Source organism: Mobula birostris, chromosome 23 (genome assembly GCF_030028105.1).
Source record: "Mobula birostris isolate sMobBir1 chromosome 23, sMobBir1.hap1, whole genome shotgun sequence".
Lineage (NCBI taxonomy): Eukaryota > Metazoa > Chordata > Chondrichthyes > Myliobatiformes > Myliobatidae > Mobula > Mobula birostris.
The window spans coordinates 57,153,891-57,180,208 of record NC_092392.1 but is presented as its reverse complement, the minus strand read 5'-3'; the positions used below and the strand labels follow the sequence as shown (position 1 = coordinate 57,180,208).

Here is a 26,318-nt window from a genome sequence, read left to right as displayed (position 1 = left end):
AACAACAATCTTAGTGAACCATAACTACTTTCACTTCCAAATATTTCTTCCGTCCTCTCCCATTCTGCTTTATCCTTTTCCAAAATCCACTCCTTTAAAGCTATAACCTTTCCTTCACTTGAACCCTGCCTCCTCCACTTCAAACCAGTTCAAGGAACAACCTTCAGCACTAATCACGCAAAAATCCCCATGTCCTCAGTGTAAACCATCTCAATGGTGTTTCAGAAGTTACTTAAAGCTGAAAACAGAACCAGTATGCAGAAGCCAGTCTTGGGGATTATGGAACGGTATGACAAGTTATTACTAATAACTAACTTGTCACACCCATAGTGTAGGATAGTGGCGCAATGGATAAAGTATCTGATTATGGATCAGAAGATTGCACTTTCAACTACCACCTGGCTCGGGGTATGGAGGACTGTGGGTGAAGGCGGAATGACAATTTGGCACAGACTTGATGGGCTAAAGGGCCTGTTTCTATGCAGTAGGTCTCTATGACTGGCTGTGGTGCCACAACAACAACCTGTCACTCAGTATCAGCAAGACCAAGGCGCTGATTGTTGACTTCAGGAGGAAATCAGAGGTCTATGAGCCAGTTCTCATCGGGGATCAGAGGTGAAGAGGGTCAGCAATGTTAAATTTCTTGGTGTTATCATTTCGGGGGATCTGTCCTAGGCCCAGCGCACGAGTACAATTATGAAGAAAGCACGGCAGCACCTCCACTTCCTTAGGAGTTTGCAAAGATTCAGCATGACAGTTAAAAACTTGGCAAATGGCTATAAATGTGCAGCAGAGGGTGTACTGACGAGCTACATCACAGCCTGGTATGGAAACACCAGTACCCTTGAATGGAAAATCCCAGTGGACACTTCCCAAGTTCATCACGATGAAGTCCTTCCCACCATTGAGCACATCTTCATGGAGCCTTGTCATAGGACAGCAGCACCCATCATCAGAGACCCCACCACCCAGGTCGTGCTCTTTGTCACTGCTGCCATCAGAAGGTGCAGGAGCCTCAGGACTCACGAACAGTCAGGCCCCTGAACCAGGAGGGGATAACTTCACTCCTCCCATCACTGAACTGCTCCCACAACCTATGGACTCACTTTGAAGGACTCTTCATTTTGCGTTCTTCATATTTATTGTTTATTTATTATTACTTCTTTGTTTTATTGTTGTATTTGCACAGAGTGTTATCCTTTTCAAACCGGTTGTCTGTCTGGCAGTCTTTCATTGATTCTATTACGATTATTGGATTTAATGAGTATGCCTGTAAGTAAATGAATCTCGTGGTTGTATATGGTGACATATATGTACTTTGATAATAAGGTTACTTCTAGCTTTTGAATTAAGTAAATCAGATAGAAAAATTCAGGGTTAAAAAAAATTTGTTCGTATCCAGAGACTGGTGAGATTTGGAAACCAATCAACACACGAGTGGCTGGGTTGAAAAGGTGCATTTCAGTATTAGCTAGATGAGGCAGATACACCTCAAGCAACAAACAAGACAAGTATGAAGAAATTGTTGAAAATCAGGAGCAGGAGGCTGCCAGAAGGTACTTTACATAGATATCGAAAGAGATGCTCTATGAGATCCCATTCCAATTCCGACATGTCAGTCCATGCCTTCCTCTCATGTCCTGTCTGGGTAGCCTCCAAACCTGACCTCTGCTCACCTGCTTACGTCTTCGCCCTGGGTCCACTCCTCCTTCCCTTTCTGCTACGGTCCGCTCTCTTCTCCCAACAGATTCCTTCTCCAACCCTTGACCTTTTCCACCCACCTTGCTTCACCTATCACCTTCTTGCTAGCCTCTTTCCACAACCCCGCCCCCCCCATCTCCCCACCTCCCACCCTTTTATTCTGGTGTCTTCTCCCTATCTTTCCAGTGCAGGAGAAAGGTCCCAGCCCAAAACGTCGACTGTTTATTCACTTCCATCGATGCTGCCCGACCTGCTGAGTTCCTCCAGCATTTTCTGAGTGTTGCTATAAGAAACAAACTGTTTCCACAGCAACAGTGTTACAAGATTAAATGTAAGAGATTAAGGGCATGGATGATGATTTTACTTTAAGAACTAGCAGCCATACGACACCGAGCATTCATTGTGATATGTCTGATCTGGTTTGGCACCATTTTCCAGAACTATCCTCTACTGTAAAATCCACGCGTCTCTGTTCTGAATGAATTCAATCTCTGAGTCTCCACAACCCTCTGGGGAAAGCAGTACCAACAATTCGACAGGGAATTGACACTGCATTGAGAAATAGCTCATCTCACTCCATGAAGGTTGACATATTGTGAGAAGATAGCTCCTATTCCTAGATTCCTCAGCCAGCGGTGATAGCCCCCTGGCATCCAGATTATTATATCCCCTCTCAGTGAGGAATGCAGCCCCATGTCCAGTCAATCTGCTCAGTTGCAAAACTGAACAGCCCTTTATTCGTCTGCCAAAGACAGGTAGGATTTCCCAGTGACCATCCATCTTAATTCTACTTCCCATTCCCATTCTGACATGTTGGTCCATAGCCTCCTCTACTGCCGCGATGAGGCCTATAACCTGATGGCAGCAACCACCAGTAAGTTCCCTTCCTAATTTTTATCAATGCACCATAGAAAGCATCCTACTGGATGCATCATGACTTGCTATGGCAACTGGTCTGCCTGTGACCACAAGAGAGTTGTGAACACAGCTCAGCACATCATGAAAATCCAGCCACTCCTCCATAGACCCTGGCAATATTTCTCAATGCCTCATTAAAGCAGCCAACACAATCAAAGACCCACCCATCCCAGACATTTTCTCTTCTCCCCTCCTAACAGGCAGAAGATAAAAAGCCTGAAAGCACGTTCCACAAGGTTCAAGGACAGCTTCTACCTGGCTGCATTAAGATGACTGCATGGTTCCCTAGTCAATAAGATGGGCTCTTGACCTCAGGATCTACGTTGTTTAACCTTGTTCTAGCTCAATGCTCTGTGTAATTGTTGGCCTTGAAATATGGAAAAAAATACTGAAATCGAATGAATCAAGGACAGTGGAAACAGACAAACTAATCACCTTTGTTCCACCATGTCTCATGGCCTTTGTTCTTGCCATGAGGGAGGAGATGGAGGCTGCCATTTGATGAAGAGACTGTGTTCTCCATTTTGTGAGCCAGTCGCTTGGCTTTGGACTTGGAGGCAATTCGATGTGACAGAACCAAGGCGAGGTGAGGCGATGGGCTCAATGCCCAGTGCGTGGAGGGGCGTGCAAGGTTGGGTGCAGGCCGAATCGAGGCGGCAAAGTCCAGCGAAGAACCCGCTGATCAGATAGGGATTGAAAAGTTCAAGGTGTCAGGGTGAGGAAGAGGCCGGTTCGAACTGCTGCTCCACGGTGTTTATTTGGCTCTGCGCTGAACTATGGGTTCTCTTTACAGACTTCAGTTCAGAAACACTATTTGCCTGTGGTTACTGTTTGCATGACGGTTTTTGTTAATTGCACATTGGGTGTTTGACGGTCTTTTTTTTTTAAATCGGTTATTTTATTTTTTTTATGGGCTTGATGTGGTTTTTATTCTCTGCATATTGGGTGTTAGACAGTCTTTTTTATATGCATACATGGGGTGTGTTTTTGGGTTGCTTTGTTTTGTGGCTGCCTGTTAGGAAACTAATCTCAAGGTTGTACATACGAATGCATATTTTGATAATAAATGTACTTTGAACTTTTTGAACTTTGGCTTGATCAGTGTTTTTAAAGTAGACACAATGATGCCTCAGGTAATCTGCTGAACTGGGGATCATTACCAAATAAGAAGTTATTTGTGAGGTGTTCATTGGTTAGATATATCATGTAGGCTTGTGAATGTTGGGGTTTGAGTCTGGTCTGTGTGGTTCAAGCTGGTGGCCGATTGAGAACAAAAAGCCATAAATTACTGATGGTCACTTGCTGGGAAGAGGGCAATAAAAGGATGCTGGCCTGGAGAAGAGCCAATAAAAAGGTGTTAAGGTCAGACACATGACTTCCAGCCAATGACACTGGAATGCAAAATTTGAATTGGTAAGAAATGAATGCAAAAGTGGACACTTCGATTGCACTATCAGCAATACCTCCGGAGGATCACCATTGCAAGGAAGATGCCCCAGGCCAGGGGCTTGGAGAAGAAAGGATCAATCATCTGGCCAATGGATATCCCCTACTTCAGTGTTATAAATGGGAAAAGTTGTCTGAGTGACTATTGGTACAGAGAGAAGAGAAGAATTCATGTTCTAAGTTGTTGGCCCAGAGTCAACATCGTTACGTGGTTGTTTGTGTAGAGAGAATAAAGGGTGAGCTTCAACCAATTCAAAGCTGTGTAATGAGTTTCCTATAGTTCCATTGACCAACGGAACTATAGGAAACTCGGTCAGCAGTAATGACTCGATTAGTATGAACAGTATGCCCTGTCTCAGTAAATATGACAATAATAAATCAATACCAATTCCTTTAAACTCTCTAAGGTCCCTGTTCCTTTAAACTAACTGTTCACTGGAACATTCATTATACTACACTGTGTAGCATCTTAAAAAGTGTATTAAACCTGTTTGTTTATGAATAGGAATAACACCCAATGATCTCTGCTGATCCATTTTGCTTTCATTTATGTTTTTCTCATGAATGTTGTCTATCTGATGCTGAGTGCCTGTGATGCTGCTGCAGGTCTTTAGTTGCAGCAGTGCGTAGGTGTATTTTTGTGCATGTGACAATGAACTCAACTTTGACTGCTGATCTAAAGGATAAGCAGGGCCAGGGTCACTGGCTGGGCTGGGCATTAGAACAGAGGGGATGGAGACAGGCTCATCCTGACCTTTCTCTTGGGCTGCAGACAGCTCTTCCTCCGTCGGCTCAGCGGGAAGCACTGTGACCTTGGTTCCTGTCTGCTGGATGAACTGTTGGAGGTTGACTTGCCTCAGCTCCTTTGTCAGCTGCTCCAGCTCCAGCTCCTTCTCCTGTTGGGACAGACACATTTTAACAACTCTAAAATGTGCATGGAAAAAAAAAATCAGGCAAACATGATCCATTGATCAACTTGTAATTGGCACAATAGCTATCCATTAGATCAATCCTTTACAATGCCAGCTGTAAGATTCTCGACTCTGTCTGTAAGGAGTTTGAATATTTTCCCTATCACTGCATGGATTTCCTCTGGTTGCTCTGGTTTCCTCCCAAATTGCAAACATCTACAGATTAGAGTTGGTGAGTTGGCGGCATGTTATGTTGGTGCCAGAAGCATAGCAACATTTGTGGGCTGCCCCAGCTAAATCTCACTGATTTGATTTAACACAGATGACACATTTCACTGTATGTTTCGATATACCTATGACAAATGAAGCTAAACTATCTTTAACCAAACTATAAGGTGGCAGTAATCAAAAGGGCCGATTCCAAGTTGCTATTTGACGAATTACTCATCTCTGTCCCTTTATTCTGAAACTGATTCTTCAGCAAGAGGGATCACCCTCTGTCAATCCCTGTAAGAATGTCGTAAATTCCAAAACAGCTCCTGTTCATCAAAATACTAAGGAATAAGGCACTGATTTACTCAACCTCTGCTCAAAGGTAAACCCACATCCCTGGAACCAGGCTCGCGAGTCCTTTTTCTAAGGCAAGGTAACCAAAACCATGCCAAGTTCCACCATAGGATCACAGTCAAGTATGAATGCCCACAGTGAGCAGAATTAGCCCCTCAGGGTTCCAGTGACCCGGGTACGATCCCAACCTCCGGTGCTGTCTGTGTGGAGTTCACATGCTCTCCCGTGACTGAGAAGGTTTCATCACACGTTCTGATTGTAGGTTAACTGGCCACTGAGTTGCCCCCATGTGCAGATAAGTTGTAGAATCTGGGGGGAGCTGATGGGAACACGGCAGACAATAAAAATTTAAGAATACTGGAAGTGGGTTGGCGTTGACTCAGTGGACCGGTGACCTGATTCTGTGGCGAATGAGTCAGCTTGCTCTCTGCATTAGGTGTAAGCTCACTGACAATAAAAACCTCTCACTTCTAACTTAACCACAGGAATGAAGGCAAGATGCAGTTACAGTCGAGGATCAACTCTATTCACCACATACACTTACAGGTACAGTGGATTCTGGTTAATTGGGACACATCGGGACCCAGTACATTATGCCCCATTTAAGCAGCTGCTCCAATTAGCCAAAGTTTCATAGAAAGAGTTAAAAATGTATATAAAAAGACAAACTACTGTTTAACTGAGTAACAAATTATGTTTTGAAATGAAACATAGAACAAATTGGAACAGTACCAATACTATTACAGTACTATAAAACTCTATATTGAAATCATCCAGTGTACGCTGCTGTGTTCTTTTAACTGACTGTAAATGAACAAAAACAACAGGAATTCTGCAGATGCTAGAAATTCAAGCAACACACATAAAGGTTGCTGGTGAACGCAGCAGGCCAGGCAGCAGCTCTAGGAAGAGGTGCAGTCGATGTTTCAGGCCGAGACCCTTCGTCAGGACTAACTGAAGGAAGAGTGAGTAAGGGATTTGAAAGTTGGAGGGGGAGGGGGAGATCCAAAATGATAGGAGAAGACAGGAGGGGGAGGGATGGAGCCAAGAGCTGGACAGGTGATTGGCAAAAGGGATAAGAGAAGATCATGGGACAGGAGATCCGGGAAGAAAGACGGGGGGGGGGGGGACCCAGAGGATGGGCAAGAAGTATATTCAGAGGGACAGAGGGAGAAAAAGGAGAGTGAGAGAAAGAATGTGTGTATAAAAATAAGTAACAGATGGGGTACGAGGGGGAAGTGGGGCATTAGCGGAAGTAAATGAACAAAATCACCGCGGACACTAGTGCGGATAATAGACTGCCTTCATACAATGTTTTCGATGATTGCATCCTCCGAATCTTTGTTTTCATTGCAGCGTTCAAGATGATTGTCAATACCTTCAAATTCCTTGTAGTTCTGAACATATTTTGAAGTAGTGTAATTGTTTCACCGTCACTCCTGGCCATTTCTGGCATCTCCAAGCCTGAATGCTTAAAACTGCAGTAAGCAGAACAGTTCTGAATGGTCTTACCATGTATCTCTCTCCAACTATCAGTGACAAAAACCACTGCTCTCTGAGCACAAGCACGCACAACTAACGTTATTTAAAAACTTTGCTCTGAGCGTGGTGTCATGTCTACTGGTCACACAAGCACATGCATCTGATGGTAGTTAGAAACCATCCCCAGTTAAATGGCATAGTGTCACAAATAAATCTCCACCATTTTCTCAATTGGTTTTTGTTTTTCAACAGTTGTCCCAAATAAGTGGCTGTTCTGATTAACTGATGGCCCAATTAACTGGACTCCACTGCATTAGGAATTTGCTGTGGTGTGTTGGCCAAGGCGTGACACAAGGCAAAATACAACATTCAACAATTTTATATAAAACAAAGAATGATCTATAACGAAGCTAAAAAAGTTAGAGGTTAAAGGACAGATATGGAATAAAATGTCGGTGAATATCATTAGCATGTGTTTACCACATAAACAGCATTATAAAACGTGACTGTTAAGTTTTCCCCCCTGCGGTTTCACGGACTGCCATTTTCCAGCCCTTTGCAATTTTCCCCCTCCTCAATACTCCCCATAGTGACGTGATTTACACTCGGGAGATCCTGCCAAATGAACCCGGGAGATCAGCACTAGGTAAATGCAATCCTTTTCTGAAGGTCAGTGGTGAGAAGGAATAGTTTGCCTCTGACTGCAAATTCTAAACCAACATTCTCCTCCAAATCAATCTGCTTCTGCACTTGCTGACCACATTAATACAAATTCATGCCAACTTCCTCAAAAGGTGTTGCATTTTATTTCATAGTCATACTTTATTGATCCCGGGAGAAATTGGTTTTCGTTACAGTTGCACCATAAATAATAAATAGTAATAGAACCATAAATAGTTATTTAGTAATATGTAAATTATGCCAGTATATTATGAAATAAGTCCAGGACCAGCCTATTGGCTCAGGGTGTCTGACCCTCCAAGGGAGGAGTTGTAAAGTTTGATGGCCACAGGCAGGAATGACTTCCTATGACGCTCTGTGCTGCATCTCGGTGGAATGAGTCTCTGGCTGAATGTACTCCTGTGCCCAACCAGTACATTATGTAGTGGATGGGAGACATTGTCCAAGATGGCATGCAACTTAGACAGCATCCTCTTTTCAGACACCACCGTCAGAGAGTCCAGTTCCATCCCCACAACATCACTGACCTTTCCAATAAGTTTGTTGATTCTGTTGGTGTCTGCCACCCTCAGCCTGCTGCCCCAGCACACAACAGCAAACATGATCGCACTGGCCACCACAGACTCGTAGGACATCCTCAGCATCGTCCATCAGATGTTAAAGGACCTCAGTCTCCTCAGGAAATAGAGATGGCTTTGACCCTTCTTGTAGACAGCCTCAGTGTTCTTTGACCAGTCCAGTTTATTGTCAATACGTATCCCCAGGTATTTGTAATCCTCCACCATGTCCACACTGACCCCCTGGATGGAAACAGGGGTCACCGGTACCTTAGCTCTCCTCAGGTCTACCACCGGCTCCTTAGTCTTTTTCACATTAAGCTGCAGATAATTCTGCTCACACCATGTGACAAAGTTTCCTACTGTAGCCCTGTACTCGACCTCATCCTCATTTATAATGAAGATCAAGATTATACATATACACATATCTCTGGGGTGACTAAGACTTTTGCACAGTATGGTAGTAATTTTATGTATTGCACTGGACTGCTGTTGCAGTAAAAAAAAAACACAGTTCATGACATACATGAGCGATGATAAACCTGATTCTGATACGGGTCTCTATTGTAGACTGAGAGTGGGAAGGGGGCAGGGAGAGGGGAATCATGGTTGGGAAAAGGGGAAGGGAGAGGGGAGGGAACGGGAAACACCAGAGAGACATTCTGTAATGATCGATAAACCAAGTGGTCTGGAATCAAATGACCTTGCCTGGTGTCTCAGGACTGGGTGTGTTTACACCCACGCTACCATTGCCCCAGCATTCCCTCTCAGCCACGTCCCACGGCGCTCCACCCTCACCATTCCCAACATCCTTTACTCCCGCCAGATTTACAAACTTAATCTGTGCTCCACATTGACAAATATATTACTGTGCGAAAGTACTAGGCATCCTAGCTATATAAGACCTTTGCATGGCACTGCATACTCACCTTTAAAAGGTGGAGCCTTAAGGCAGCAGCTGTCAATAAGGACCCTCAGCACCTGGGACAAACCTCTTCTCAGTACTTTCATTGCAGAGGAGGTACAGAAGCCTGAAGACCCACATTTGATGATTCAGGAAATGCCTCTCCCCCTCTCCTACCAGATTCCATCAGATCCCATCAGATTTGCGAATGGTCACTGAACCCATGGACACCACCCCGCTATTCCTTTTCCTTACACTATTTTCTAATTTACAGTAATTTTATCTTTGCACTGTCCTGCTGCCACAACATCACAGATTTCACATCATATACTGTAGGTCTGGGACAATGAACCTGATTCTGATGGATTTTAACTTGTGGACGTCAGTTTAAGGTTCACTGTACATTACTGGGAAGAGAGTGACGGAGGAGAAACAACAGATAATGGAGATAATGACAGGATTAACTCATCCAGAGGTGAGAGTTACAAGAGGGGGGCCCAGGTACAGTACATGTAAATACAACGCATCTTTGTACTCACTTTATGTTAAGGTGGAAATCAAATTATAGAGGTGAATTAACAGAATCAGGTTTATTATCGCAGACATATTATCAAATTTGTTGTTTTGAGCAGCAGTGCTGAGCAAGACAAAAATTGTTCTAAGCTACAAAAATAAATAGATATTGCCAAAGAGGATTACTGAGGTTGTGTTCATTGGCCGTTCAGTGTGGCTCTCCAGCCTGCTGCATTCTTCCTCAATGAGGAGAGGGCATGTCCCAGATGATGAGGGGCTTTAGTGATGGATGCTGCCTTCCGAGGAGCCACATTTTGAAGATGCCCTTGATGGCAGTGCAGGTTGTGCTGGCTGAAACTACAATCCTTTGCAGCCTGTTTCGACCCTACACATTGGAAGCCCCCCCCCCCCAGTGAAAATGATTAAAGTGTGGCCTTAACAGCTCCTATTAGTGATACCTTGACTGGGTATCTAATTCTACTGAATAGTTGTACTGAATCTTGGGTTATGCGACCAATGTACATCTTTTTCAAGAGCAGATTGACTCCAATCTCATCACATGTAGGGAAAACACCATCAAAGCTCGATAGGTGATGCAGAGAGGCCTTTCACGCAAAACTCTCCTCAATTTGAACCACATCAACTATTCCACATCCAACTTCCCCTACACCCCCCCCCCATATACTTATCCAGTTTCTCCTCAACTACTCACTATTAGCCCAAACCAGTCTACCAGCCAAATGTAGTGAATCTACGGGCCACTCCCAGGTTACAGCTCCCGTGAACTGCTCATAGCCCAAAATGTGACCAAGAATCAAGTTCCCAGACAGCAGCAGAAGTGTACAACCCCACATAGCCAGTAAATTAGGTCTTACACCACCAGGTCAAAGGGAGGAACTGTTATTACCTTACAAGCATCAGACTTCTGAACCAGTGTGAATAACCTCACTCACCTCAACAGATTCCACAACTTATGCACTCATTTCCAAGGATTCTACAAATCATGTATTATTTATTAATTATCAGCATGACCATCGGGCTCTTGAACCAAAGCAAATAACTTCACTCGCCCCATTATTGAAATATCTGCACAACCTGTGCACTCACTTTCAAGGACTCCATCTCGTGTTCTCAATGTTTATTATTATTATTTCAATCTTTTCGTATTTGCAGTTTGTTGTCATTTGCACCTGGTTGAATGCCATAGTTACTGTGGTCTTCCATTGATTCCGTTCTGGTTATTATTCGATAGATTTATCGAGTATGCCCACAGGAAAATGAATGTCAGGGTTATATATGGTGACACACATGAGCTTTGATAATAAGTTTACTTTGAACTTGCCTTCATTTGAACATTCGCTGTTTGCCAGTCTTTTTTATTTGTTGCTTTTCATAAATCCTAAAGTATTTCTTGACTTTCCTGTAAATGCTTGCAAGAAAATTAATCCCAAGGCAGTATACGGTGACATACACTCAGTGGCCACTTTATTAGGCATACCTGCTCAATAATACAAATATCTAATCAGCCAATCATGGGGCAGCAACTCAACGCATCAAAGCATGCAGACATGGTCCCGAGGTTCAGTTCAGACCAAACATCAGAATGGGGTAGAAATGTGACCTAAATGACTCTGACCATAGAATGGTGGTTGGTACCAGTCAGGTTGGTTTGAATATCTCAAACTGCTGGCTTCCTGGAAGTTTCACACACAACAGTCTCTCGAGTTTACAGAGAATGGTGTGAAAAACAAAAGAAAAACAATCAGTGAGCAGAAATTTTGAGGGTGAAAATGCTTTGTTAATGAGAGAGGTCAGAGGAGAATGGCCAGACCGGTTCAAGCTGACAGTAACTCAAATAACCACACGTTACAACAGTGCTGTGCAAAAGAGCATCTCTAAATGCACAACACGTCAAACCTTGATGTAGACGGGCTACAGCAACAGAAGACCACGCCGGGTTCCACTCCTGTGCCTAATAACATGGCCACTGAGCATATACATACTTTAATAGTAAACTTATTCTGACTTTGACTTTAAATTCATCCCACCAGCCTCCCAAATGCTTGGTTAAATGTGCAGGCTCCAGGTCTAGCATTCGTAAGCTGGGGAGGAGCTGTACCTTCAGAGACAGAGTACTATGGAGATTTGACCCAATACACTGATGTACCAGACACCAGTGCAGGTTGGTGCCCTCAGTAAAGGATGCTCTACAGTCAGCCCACTCTGCTATTTCTGAGCACTGGGATCAAACGGCCGAGAGGGGTTAGGGCTTTGCTGACTGAGGAAGTGATAGGTCAGTACTTGAGAGCAATACTGTCAGAGAAAAGGGTTCTCCATGTAGAGCCATGACAATGGCAGACCACGGACATGTCAGGGAGCTCAGAAGATTCAAGCAGGCTCTGCCATTTGCCCTGGAACTGGCCCTGAGGGCAAACGAGGCGTCCTGTGAGGAAGGTAAACAAACCGAGCTACAGGGTGATAATGGGAGAAGAGGACGATGATATCTGCACAACTGGTTTGAGCCTCTGTGTGTTGGGCAGGAAGAGGAGGGACCACTGACCGATGGGCAGATGATGTCCCCAGAAGGGAGGTGACAGCAATACTGTTTGGTGTGGACAATACAGAGGATATTTCCCAGAAGCAATGTGTTTATTGCGCTACACACATCAAAGTTGCTGGTGAACGCAGCAGGCCAGGCAGCATCTGTAGGAAGAGGTGCAGTCGACGTTTCAGGCCGAGACCCTTCGTCAGGACTAACTGAAGGAAGAGTGAGTAAGGGATTTGAAAGTTACTCACTCTTCCTTCAGTTAGTCCTGACGAAGGGTCTCGGCCTGAAACGTCGACTGTACCTCTTCCTAGAGATGCTGCCTGGCCTGCTGCGTTCACCAGCAACTTTGATGTGTGTTGCTTGAATTTCCAGCATCTGCAGAATTCCTGTTGTTTTTGTTTATTGCGCTGACAGCTTGGCAAGGATTGTGCCTACTTTGCTGTGAGTCAGTGACTGGACCAGGGCAGAAGCCATCCATCACAGGAACACCTGCAGAAGTGATCACAAGGCTGAGACACGAACCTGCAAAGTTACAAACTGGCCAGGTTAACACACCAGGGTAAGATGTCCCAGAGCAGCACTACCTCAAGAAGGCAACACCCACCAAAGATCACCACCATCTGGGCCACGCCACCTTCTCACAGCTCCCATTTGGCAGGAGGTACAGAAGCCTGAGGTCCAGAACTTGCACTAACCTAATCACTTAGCAGCAGCGTGCCCACTGCGCACGATAGGGATGGCAAGGTAGCACAGAGTGGCACAGTAACACAATACCTGGTGGATCACCTTACAGCGCCCGCTTGCACTGAGCGGTGTTCGATTCCCGCTGCTGTCTGTCAGGAGTTTGTACGTTCTCTCCATGACCCTGTGGGTTTCCTCTGGGTGCTCCGGTTTCCTCCCACAGTCCAAAGACACACAGTTAGGGCTAGTGAGTTGCGGGCATGCAATGTTGGCACCTGCGGGCTGCACCAGCACAATCCTTGCCGATTTGATTTGACACAAGCAACGCATTTCACCGTATGTTTTAATATACATGTGACAAATAAAACTAATAAAGTTAATCAATGGACTTTGCTTATTTTTATTACCGTGTGCTCTTTCTTGTAAAAATGTGCATCATTTATGTTTTTCCTTATGAATGCTCCATGTAGCTGTGATGCTGCTCTATGTCCTTGTGCATATGATAATCATTGGACTTTAACTTTCTATTGCAACACACACACACAAAATGCTGGAGGAACTCAGCAGGCCAGGCTGTGTCCGTGGAAAAGAGTAAACAGTCGACGTTTCGAGCCCAGACCCTTCATCGGGATGGGGAAAAAGTAAACTTTCTATTAGGAGCTTCCTATGTCTAAAGCATCAGCAAGGCTGGGATTTAATATTTACAGAGCAGTCCCTAGCAGCCAGAAGTGTCTACGATGTGTACGGTCAGTACAAGGAGGGCTGTTCACTGGAGTTTGCAGTCGATAGCTGTGCTGCCAGTAGGATTCATGGAGCTAGCGGAAGACACAAAGGTTAGCTTTATTGGCCACATACAGTGAAATGCATCATTATGTGTCAGGTCAAATCATGAAAGGTTGTGCTGGGGGCAGCCCGCAAATGTCGCCACGCTTCCAGCGGCAATACAGCGTGCCCACAGCTCATTAACCCTTTGGAATCTGGAAGGAGAACAGAGCACTGGAGAAAACCCATAACCGTCACGGGGGAATGTTCAATCTCCTTACAGACAGCAGCGGGGAGACAAACCCTGATCTAACAGAGGGCTGCATTAAAAGGTTCGGCTACCCACCATGCGAACTGTCTGCCCTGGCTGTGGTTACCTCAGACAGGTCTGGCACAGGCTGCACTGCTGCAGAAGGTGAGACCCTGCGAATTCCGAGGACCATCTCCAATTCTAGCTTACAGAAGTGTTCGGCAGACTGTGTGTCAAGCAGCGATGCATTAAGCAAAGACAGCTTTACTATCTGAAGTTTAAACACTTCAACAGAGATGCCACAGTAGGCAGGAGCCTGCTGATAACAGTCTGACACAACATAACCAGCTGAGACACGGGGGAAAAGTAGTAGGAGAACTGGAGACAACCAAAGAGAGAGAATGGCGACGACTGAGTGATTTCAAAGGGGAAGAGGAAAGTTTCCAGGTCTGTAGGATGTCTGAGTCATAGTACAGCACAGAAACAGGCCCTCCAGCCCATCTAAAAGTTTCACATTATCTTAAAAGTTTCTTCCCCAGGCATTTAGTCTGATTAACCATCCTATTTCATTTCCTCTATCTATTACCCCCATTGCTGGCTGCACTGTAAACACTTTAAACCACTTTTTATAATGCTGTTTACAGTGCGAATACATGCCGGTTTTTACAGTATGTATTTATGCAAATTTTACTGCTTATCTAAATTTATGTTTTTTTTTATAATAATTCTTTTTATCACTGTTCAATGTTGATTTTTTTATTGCACGTTGTGCCCTGACCACCACACCACAGAAAATTGCCAATACCTGTAAATGTACTTGGTGAATACAGTTGATCCTTGATCTACTCCAGGCTGTCCTGGGTCTTCTGCTGAGTCCCACTGACCTGAACCTGGACCATGTCCCTCATATGCCTCCCATCCACGTACCTCGTCAAACATCTCTCAAAATGTTACAACTGAACCTGCATCTAGCACTTCCACTGGCAGCTCATTCCACACCCAGACTCACCCCCTAAGTGAAGACGTTTCCCCTCAGCTATTTCACCCCGAACTTATGAACTCTAGTTCTAGTCTCACTCAGCCCAAGGAGAAGCCAGAGCAGGATTTGGGATGCGAGACAAGAAGGAAAGCAGAGCTCAAAGACAGGAGAGCCTCGAGAAGCAACTGAATTGTTGTGTCCGAGTTCATCCTCCCCAATAACACACCAAATCAAATACTCTTGAAACACTGCACACACCCTGCACTCCCAACACTCTCAGTAAGGTTCCTGCCGCACTCCTTATGAGATTTCAGGGGGACTATCTCCCTTATTGAAAACTAATGTTCTCTGATGTTTCTGCTAAAGTTTGTTTTGCCCTTCTGGAGAATCTAGGTTCTATTCAACCAAAGTTACCACAAACTCTGTAATTGTTACACTTCATTCTGTATTGTTATTGACTTACCTCAATGTACTATGTGTATTTGTATGACCAATATGTAATACAAGTTTTTCCACTGTATCTCGGTACATGTGACAAACTAACTCCAATACCAACAGAATTCGATTTACAAACAGACTAGTACAGATTCTGCCCACTGAGTCGAGATAACGTTATGATAACCATTAAACTGAGGCCAGGAACCACATGGTATTGGTACCAGGGTTACAACCCTATATTCAAGCGTTCAGATCCCACCAAAACTGACTTGCTCTGAATGACATAAAGAACACAGAACACTACAGCACAGTACAGGCCCCTTCAGCCCATGATGATGCTGAACCTTTAACATACTCTAGGATTTATCTAACCCTTCCCTCTTACATAGCCCTCCATTTTTCTATCATCCACGTGCCCAAGTTTCTTAAATGCCCCTAACGTACCTGCCTCTACCCTTGTTCAATGCACCCGTCACTCAGTGTAAAAAAACTTAACCCTGACATTTCCCTATACTTTTTTCTAATCACCTTACAATGATGCCCTCATATATTAGCCATTTCCACCGTGGGGAAAAGTCCCTAGCTGTCCACTCAAAGTTCATTGCCTATCTCTGATCACTTTTTAACAGTACCTCTCTTACTAAACTAGTGTTAATGGAGATTAATTTTTAGTGATAAGAATTAACTTTATTTGTCACACGTACATAGAAAATGTGTCACTTGTGTTAAATCAAGTCAGTGAGGATTGCAGAGGGCAGCCTGCAAGTGTCACCACACCAACAGACAGGAGCATGCCCACAACTTACTAACCCTAACCCGTCTTTGTGGGACATGGAGAAATCCCACACAGTTATGGGAGAATCCTTACCGACAGCAGCGGGTACCGAAACCCGATCTTACAGCCGGTCACGTACATTGCAAACAGTCTGACCCACAAATACACAGCTCACTGCTCGTCTTACGACTGATGAATGCACGAGGGCCGTCATGCCTTGCTGGGCCATTACAGAGCACGGCTGCAAGCCTGTGGCTCTGGACCGTGTGTAAGCTGAGACTGGGGAAGTTAACACCCTTTGGACATCAGCAACCCAACTGAGACCTTATGACAATCCAGCAAATGCATCATCGCCACAGGTCACAAGGTGCTGGCAGCAGGTAGTGTTGCTCCTCTGAAGCTCCAGAGCGGCGAGTTCAATCCTGGCCTCGCATACTGTCTGGGTGGAGTTTGCACGTACTCTCTGCAATACTGTGGAATCCCCTTCAGGTGCTCCTGTTTCCCCCCACATCCCAAAGTCTCAGGGACTGGCCACTGCAAATTAACCCTCGATGGAAGTAAGTGGCAAAACAGAATCAAATGGAAGAGGCAAAACAGAATCAGTCCTCCTCCTGTGCCAGTTCTCCATAACCCTCAACTTCCCAATCTGATGCTTACCTACTCCTTCCTTATAGATCCCCTGTTATCTGACCTCCACAATCCTCCAGGTTAGAGAAGACAAATATTATTACACATGCAATATACAAAATACTTAAGGAACTCAGGAAGTCTGTGGAGCATCTGTAGAGGGGAAACAGACAGTTGTCACTTTATCAGGAAGGTCTTGAGCCAAATAATTTCTGTCCATTTCCCTCCATAGATGCTGCCTGACCTGCTGAGTTTCTCCAGCATTTTGTGCGTTGCTCCAGATTTCCAGCAGCCTCAGTTTCATGTTCACCATTATACGTTACAGCTATTTACTTCGTTAAATGAAATCACTTCCCTGCTCTCGTGGGACTTGAATAGGGGAATCAGGGCTGCAAGTCCAGACCTCTGCATTCCTAGCCCAGTGAGAGGGTCAGTATGGTACCCATTTTTGAGGCATACACGATGACAACGGGAATAGGGTGAAACTATTCCTTCTGCCGATTAGGGGATTGAGAACAAACAGCCTTAAAGCTGAGGTAAACCATTCCCAGGCAATGTTAGGGAAACACTTTTACTCTCCCCATGGCCACGTGGGTTTCCTCCTGGTGCTCTGGTTTCCTCCTACAGTCCAAAGACATACCAGTTGGTAGGTTAACTGGTCATTGTAAATTGTCCCGTGGTTAGGCTCGGATTAAATTGGGGATTGCTGGGTAGTGTGGCTCAAAGACCCAGAAGAGCCTACTCAGCACTGTATTGCAATAATCATAATATTTTTAAAAATTTATTGGGATACAGTGTGGAACTTCCAGCCCTTCGAGTTGCATCGCCCAGCAATGCCCGATTTAATGGCAGCCTAATTGCGGGACAATTTACAATGAGTAATTGACCTACCAAGTGGTAGGTCTTTGGACTGTGAGAAGAAACCGAAGCACCCAGAGGAAACACAAGCGGTCACAGACAGAACATACGGACTCCTTACAGACAGTGATGGGAATTGAACCCGGATCGCTGGTACCGTAAGTCGTTGTGCTAACCACTATGCTGCCGTGCACTCCTTCACACAAAGAACAATGGGAACCGGGAACAGCCAGTGAGATGCATCCTGCAGGTAAGTGCTGGAGGTTCTACTGTGTAAAAGGATTTAGGCACCAGCTCATCCAAAACAAGAAAATCCCAATCTTCCTGACAGATGCAAACTGGTATTTGTCACGGCTGGTAGAATCCTGCAGAAATGCATTAGCTCTTACTCAAAGTAATCTGCTCACAGTTCAGACTGGGCTTGGTATCAGAGAGTCCAATTCAAGCCGATGTAAAACAGTCAAATTCAAAAGAAAATTGTATTAATCACCATATTTAATGTTCTTGCTTTCATACTTAAAAAACAAATTTCCAACTATTGCCAATAGCTTCCCTCCTTTTGAAAGGTCTCGAACGTCAGGAGCACTTAGTCATAGTCCAAGGACTTTGACAGCTGTGCCAGATGGCAAAGGGGGTGAGGCTCTGCTGTTAAAGGTTTGTCTGGGGGCTTTGTGGTGGGGTGTATTCTGCCTCACTTCTCCCTACCCACATGACCTGATGACATCACCCAAGCCCTGGCGAAGTTCTCCACCCACATACAATGAAGAAGGAAAACAACCAAAAAGTACACCCCAATGGGCAGGGGTACAATCTTAACAATGAGTGGGGTGGGGGGACACAAACTGTACATGATTTATTCCCGGCTGGGCAAACAGCCGTCCCACTAAAAACTCAATACTGGTGCCAGAAATTGGTGGTGCATTCAAATATCAAAGGGTACAGGTACTGTAGTTCCTCCGTCAGATTTCTGAGTGGACAATGAACCCACGGACACTAGCTCACTATTTTTGCTCACCTTTTTGAGCAACTTAGTATTTTTTAAAATATATTTTTCTTATTGTAATTTAGAGTATATTTTATGTATTGTTGCTGCACAACAAATTTCACAGTGTATGTCAATGATAGTAAACCTGATTCTGATTCAGTGATAATGCACGTTTCTATAGTATGGATGATGGCTTAGGGAACGTGACTTGAATTATGCTGACTGCATTGATTATAGTAAAATTGCAAACCTGTTAAAAACAGTGCTTCAAAGACAACTGCAGACTGTTCTTCCGTAACACAACATTCTAGAAGGCAAATTTGTTTCAGAAACAAACTATCACGTTATTGCAGAACCTCCTGTGTTACCCAGCCAGTTAAAAGGAGTTAAAACAATGACCTACTGGACCTGTGGAGTGGACACTAAGGTGACCAGCCTCCACTTACAGTCTCCAGACTGGCATTCTATCTGGGCTTCTACTGGAACGTTAAACCCAAACCACTGCAGATGCTGAAAATCTGAAATCAAAACAAAGTACTGGGAAAGACTCAGCAGGTGAGGCAGCATCTGCGGAAAGAGGAGCAGTTAAAGGTTCGGGCTGAAGACTCTTGTGAAGAAGGGTGCAACAGCAACTCTATTTGTCCTGCCACAAATGCTGCCCGATCTGCTAAGTTTATCCAACTTGAACTTCATTTAAAACCCTGACTGGTTCATACTATCTGTCAGGGAGGGAATCTTGTCAATCCCAAGTGCCCCGACACAAGCAGACTGTGTTGTGAAGTGAACGCATTGTTATTGGAGAGAGGAAGGATCAATAAATGCACAAAAGCATGTTACAAAGAAGAATCATGCACCTCGCATCTCCTGCTTGGATTCCCCTGGAAAGTACACCAGACTGTGGTTGTACTGCCTTGTCCCACACCCCTCCATCTCCTTACCGTATGGCCAGCAGGGAGCTACGGTAGAACCTGTTAATCGGAACCCATGTTTTAAGGAAACGCATCCTTTTTTCACAGTGGTGCCAGCATCCCAGGTTCAATGCTGACCTTTGCTGCTGTCTTCGTGGAGTTTACTTCTCCTTCCCCACGACCGTGTGGGCAGCTCCAGTCTCCTCCCACATCCAAATGAGACGCGGACTGGCTGCTATACATTGTCCCTGGTGCGCAGGCACACGGTCGGATCTGGCTCAGTGGACGGGGATGTGGGGAGAATGGGTCAAATGCAAGGATGTCACTTTAAAACTGAAATGAGAAGGAATTTCTTGAGCCAAAGGGTGGTGAATCGGTGGAATACATTGCCACAGACAGCTGTGGAGGCCAGGTCACTGGCAATATTTAAAAGTGGAGGTTGACAGATTCCTGATTAATAAGGACATTAAAGGTTACAGAGAGAAGGTAGGAGAATGGGGTTGAGGGGGATAATAAATCAGCCATGATGGAATGGGAAAGCAGCCTAGATGGGCCGAATGGCCCGACTCGGCTTCTCTGTCTTGTGGGTCACGGGCAAGGTTAAGGGTGGGATTGCTCTGAGAGCTGGAATGGTCTACGTCACAAGGAAACACGGACGTAACTCCTTCATTTGTGACACCAACACATTACAAGTGCAGTTTGTACGATCTTTGGCTGTTACCTGAAGCTTTTTATTGGCTTGACCCAACGTCCTTTCCACAGCTCGCAGACTGTTCTGCAGCCTCGTGCTGTGCTGGCACTTCAGCTCGACGTCCTTTCTGATTTTCACCAGATTCCCCTTCACCTCCTCCTCATTGACCTGTGACCCGCAGAGCTCCTGTTGCACGTTCTCGGCTTCAATGCCCCGTTCGATCCTCTGGATCCTCTCCGTGCAGTCCTTCAGCTTCTCCTCGCTGTCCTTGATCCGGAGACTCACCTCCTCCAGCTGCTCCTTCAGCTGCTTCTCGTTCTCCCGCTCGATCTGCCACTCGTTCTCCCAGAACTCCTCCTCCTCAATCTCTACCTCGTTCTTCTTAATTCTCTGTTCCAGCCGCAGGATTTCCTCCTCCACTCGGAGGCCCACCTTTCCCTCCCAGTACTTCATTTCGGCCTGGTTGGACTCCAGCTGCCTCTGCAGCGTGTGGAGCTTCTCCCGCTGCAGATGAACTACCTTCCTCAGCTCCTCGGCAGACACCCTGCTGGCCAGAGCCTGGTGCCTCACCTCCAAGTTCGCACACTTCCCAAAAACATCGATGAACCCCTTTGGGCCAGCACTGAAAGTCAGGGACTTCCTTTTGGGCTCCTTCCTCCGTAACGACCTGTCATTCTGGGGCCTTAGCTTAGCCAAGGGAGGCAGGCTCTGCCGGTATAAAGTTCTCTCGGGCGCGCGGCCCATGCTATCTGAGGTGGGCCGCTCGCTCAGGGAAGGGCCCGTGCGCCGCAGGATTAGCTGCACGTCACTGGCATACTGTCCCCACTTGTTCAGGGCAGCCAGCGGGTTCTCGTGGGGTGCCAGGTGGCGCTCTGTCTCTCTCCACTTCTCAATGAGGGTGTATCGGCCGGTCCTTCCTGCAAAAATACAATGGGAAGGAAAACTTAAGTCAATTTTGTAAATTCCAACGACATTTTTGCAGCTTAAAGGATCCCAAAACCACACGTCACAGAATGCCAGATGAAAGTATTCTAAATGGTTGCAATTCAACGCGCAGGAACACAAGATGCTTTGGACTGTACTGGACTGACTCAATCCAATACATCGCTGACACATCCCACCCCACTATGTACAGGAGAGGCTGCCCCAAGAAGGCAAAAATCAATCATCAAAGATCTCTACCATCCAGACCATGGCATCTTCTCACAGCTACAGTCAGGCAGCGGGTACAGAAGCCCGAAGTCCAACTTCATCAGTTTCAGAACAACTACTTCTCTTCAGTCAGTTGACTTTCACAACCCAAATCACTACAGCTTACAACCCTATGACCACTGCGCACTACAGTGAACTTCTGTTTTAACTGTGCAACACACACCCAAAATGCTGAAAGAACTTAGCAGATCAGGCAACATCTACGGAAGGGCATTTTCCTCCATACATGTTGCCTGACCTGAGTTCACCAACATCTTGTATGTCGCCCCAGATTGCTGCAGAATCTCGTGTGTCTCTGCTCTTGTAAAATGTGTGTACAGTTCACGTTTAATTTGCTTCTCTGGTGAAAGTGTGACTCTGATGTTACGTGTCGGTGACGTTGCTGTAAGACTTTCATTGCATCTGTGCGTGCACGTGACAATAAACTGGACTTGGTCCCATCGTGTCCACACTGGCTGAGCTAACCCCCCACTACCCAGCCCTGGCTGTGTTGCTCACTTGCTCCAGACTGCCAGAGGCTGTATGTGCCTAAAACCCCAACCACACCTACCAATTATCCTCAATCTACACCCCCTGGCTGTTGCGGGAAACCGGGCTTCCCTCTTCAACCTGTCGCATTCACTGTCAGGGGAGCCATATCCAGGGTATAAATGCCAGGAAATGTGTGGCAGCACCACAGTTCATTACAAACATAAGACCATAAGACACAGGAGTAGAATTAGGCCAATCAGTCTGCTTTACCATTCAATCATGACTAATCCTTCTTTCCCCCTCCTCAGCCCCACTTCCCAGCCTTCTCCCCGTAACCTTAGATGTCCTGTCCAATCACAAACCTATCAAACTCTGCCTTAAGTACACCCAATGACGTGGCCTCCACAGCTGCCTGTGGTTAGCAAATTCCACAAATTCACCACCTCTAGACATGACAAATCTAGATTAACACACTTAACATTACATAAACTTGCACAACATTTATTATTTTATTGGTTAGAGATACAGCATGGAACAGGCCCTCTGGCCCCATGAGCCTAAACACAGGACAATATAGAATGAGCAGAGGGGGAAATCGGAGCCCCCGGCGGAAATCCATGCCGTTAATGAAGAGAACATACAAACTCCTTCCAGATGGCGGCAGAATTGAATGCCAACCTCTGGAGGGCTGTGAGCTGTAATAGAGTTGTGCTAACCATTTTACCACCATGAGGTCCTACGTAACAGAATTAGCCCACAGGAAGTTTGCAAGGATGTTGCTGGGACTCGAGGACTTGAGTTACAGGGAAAGGCTAAACAGGTTCGGACTTGATTCCCTGGAGAACAAGAGAACGAGTGGAGATTTGACAGAGGAATACAAAACGATGAGTGGTATAGACAGGGTAAATGCAAACAGGCATTTTCCCCTGAGGTTAGGTGAAACAAACTAGAGGTCGTGGGTTACCTCTACGAGAGTCAGTCATAGAGCAGTATAGCACAGAAACAGGCCCCTCGGCCCATCTAGTCGGTACTGAGTTATCACCCTGCCTAGTCCCAGGTCCCGCACCTGGGCCATCGCCCTCTGTACTCTCCCCATCCATGTACTTATCCAATCTTCTCCTAAGTGTTGAGATCGAACCCACGTGCACCACTTCTGGCAGCTTGTTCCACACTCTCTGAGTGAAGAAGTTCACCTTCACATTCTCTTGAACATTTCACATTATGAGTCCTCTGAAAGGCTTTCGGTGTTAAACCTGGTGCCAGTAGTCTCCCTCGCGAATCACAGAACTCTGTAAATCAGCAGCCTCTCGTATGGACAGTTGCAATTTCCTGATTTCACACCCGAGCGAGTTGAAACGTGAAATGTTTAAGAGGATGTGAGGGTGAACTTCTTCACTCAGAGGGTGAGAGTCATGAGAGTGTGGAACAAGCTGCCAGCAGAGGTGGTGAACGTGGGTTCAATCTCAACACTTCGAAGTTGTTTCGATAAGTACATGGATGGGAAGAGACTGTGTATGTGCATGCGATGGTTGGGTGGGAGGGAGGAATGGGGCTTGTGTCACTATTGTTGCTTTTCCACTTGGCATGTTCTGTTTTGTGTTCTATTGTTCTGCCAAGCATTGTGGGCACGCTAAGTTGGCACTGAGTGCCTGGCCACACTTGCAGGCTGCTCCCAGCACACCCTTGGGTGTGTTGGCTGTTAACACAAGCGACACATTTCACTTTGTGTTTGCAATGTGCACATGATAAAGATATCCAAATCCAAGTCTGAAATCTGAAATGTCACATTCCGATGATCTTCACTTCCCCAGCTCGCTCAGAAGTGAAATCAGGAAATTGCAACTGTCCGTACCAGTGGCAGCTGATTTACAGAGTTCTGTCATTCGTGAGGAAAACTACTGGCACCAGGTTTAACACCAAAAGCCTTTCAGAGGACTTATAACATTGAGCAGTTAATGTTTAGACAATTGTTTCCTGAATCAATCATTATTAATAAGTATGTGTCAGCCTGTTTTGTGCCTAACCCTGATTCACTATTATTATTCTCACAGTTTGGAGACTTCGGCAGGCTAGGTGAAAGAGTGAAATGGTTATGTTTCAAAGCTGGGCACCTTCATCAGAACTGCAATAGAGAGAAACGTGTTAATCTAGGTAGCACAGAAAAAAGGGGAAGGCGTTGGCTGGAGCAGAGGGTGTACAAATGAGGTATTTAAGTGTCAGTTAATGCCAGATGAAGTCATCTCAACTCTCCTCCCCATTTCCACACTGGCCTGTCTGCCCTCTGCCTTCTCTGCTGCCAGAGTGAAACCAGACACAAACCCCAGGACTGGAAAAGTCAAATTTGAAGGCAGGATAAAGGGTTCATTTCACAATTCTTAGCAGTGTAGAGGAACACAGGGATCTTGGGGTCCAGGTCCACAGGCCCTCAAAGTTGCTAGAGTGGTCAAGAAGGCATATGGCATGTGGGTCTTCGGAGGATTGAGCTCAAGAGCCACAAAGTAATGTTGGAGCTCGATAAAACTCTGATTAGACCACACTTGGAGTATTGTGTTCAGTTATGCTCACCTCATTATAGGGGATGTGGAAGCTTTAGATAGGGTGCAGAGGAGATATAACAGGATGCTGCTTGGATTAGAGAGCATGGTTTATGAGGTTAGATTGGGTGAGCTAGGGCTTTATTCTTTGGAGCAAAAAAGGATGAGATATGACTTGACAGACAAGTACACAGTGATAAGAGGCACAGACCAAGAGGATAGCCAGAGACTTTTCCCCCAAGACTAATGCGAGGGGTCATAATTTTAAGGCGATTGGAGGAAAGTGTAGGGATAATGTCAGAGGTAAGTCGTTTTGTTTCAACACAAGTAGTGGTGGGTTCTTGGAACACACTGGCACTATGGTGTTAGAGGCACTGGTGACATTCAAGAGCCCAGAGGAGGCGCACGAGGATGATTCTGGCAATGAAGGGGTTAACATAAGAGAAGTGCTTGGCAGCTTTGGGCCTGTACTCACTGTAATTTAAAAGTATATGGGGGATCTCATTGAAACTTACTGAATGTTGAAAGGTCTAGATAGGGTGGATGTGGAGAGGACGTTTCCTATGGTAGGCATATCCAGAACGAGAGGGCACAACCTCAAAATTGAGGGCTGACCTTTTAGGACAGAGGTAAGGAGGAGTTTTTTTAGCCAGTGAGTAGTGAATCTGTGGAATGCTCTGCCACAGACTGCGGTGGAGGCCAAGTCCACGGGTATACTTAAAGTAGAAGTTGAGTGTTTCCTGATTGGTCAGGGTATCAAAGGATATGATAAAGGCAGGTGTATGGGGTTGGTGGGATCCGGGATCAGCCATGATGGAATGGTGAAGACTCGATGGGCTGAATGGCCTCATTCTGCTCCTTTGTCTTATGGTCTTCTCCCCATATCTCTTCATGCCCTGACCAATTAACCTCTGCCTTAAATATACATAAAGACTTGGCCTCCACAGCTGCCTGTAGCAAAGAATTCCATAGATTCACCACTCTCTAGCTAAAGAAATTCCTCCTCATCTCCAGTCAAATAGGACAACCCTCTATTTTGAGGCTGTCCTCAGAATTCATTACGATTCATTATTATATATAATTAATTATCATTATATGTGAAAATATGTGAATCATATATGTCATAATGCTACCACGTGATACCTGTGCGCCTGACTTAAAGAATGGAGTTTGACTCACATTTCAGACTCCCTTGTTTTTATTTTGATCAGTTTTTCGTTATAGAGTTACAAAACAGAACATAGCTAAATCTTAAAATTCTGCCAAGTTCAATCTATAAAAAATAAATCGAACTAAACATCTTTGGCTTTAGGTGTGTAGGTGGAGTAGCTCACAGAACAATGCTGGGATGGTTTTGTGGTGTCTGTGTACACAGAATGTAATACAGGATGCTGTTGTAATGTAATGTACTGCTTACAGCTGACACTTAGTAGATACGACAGCCTAAAGAGCTTTCTGAAGAAACATCACTAGAGAGATTTTAACAGAATATTCCAGCATCAGCGGACATGTAACTGCAAACCACGATGATCCTGAAACACGATAGTGGGCAAAATACCTTTCCGAACATAAGCCTTTTCACTTTTCCTTGTGCTCACTCTTATTGATTGGTCCTTTCTGGCTCCTGATGACCAGCTCACGGTTTGTTCACTGGATTGTGCTGTAATCCACTCTCTGTGATTTGAGCCTACCACCTCACGTAAATAGGACATGCATATCTGGGTGTGGCCAGTGTGGGCCAGCTAGTAAACCTGACTGGAATTCCTCATGGTAAATTAGGATACTGCACTGAACAGGAACTTCCAGTAAGGTATATTCCTAACATCCAGTATACTTGAAGGTTAATAGAATATATTGACCCAATACTATGAATGTAGAGGAAGCCATGTGCCATTTTGCAATTCTTGTATGTACTTTTT

The 26,318-nt window shown here is 45.3% G+C and overlaps 1 protein-coding gene across 7 annotated transcripts in view; it reads right to left on the bottom strand.

Annotated features, from left to right (window-relative positions):
- rassf8b (Ras association domain family member 8b) overlaps positions 1-26,318 on the bottom strand; it is a 138,764-nt gene that overhangs the window by 7,196 nt on the left and 105,250 nt on the right. For all 7 annotated transcript variants that reach the window (XM_072241495.1, XM_072241493.1, XM_072241497.1 and 4 more), the window contains 2 exons: positions 20,213-21,099; positions 4,820-4,961 (listed from right to left, as the gene is read on the bottom strand). In XM_072241495.1, the coding sequence (XP_072097596.1) occupies positions 4,820-4,961; positions 20,213-21,099 (1,029 nt within the window). The remainder of the gene's footprint in view (positions 1-4,819; positions 4,962-20,212; positions 21,100-26,318) is intronic.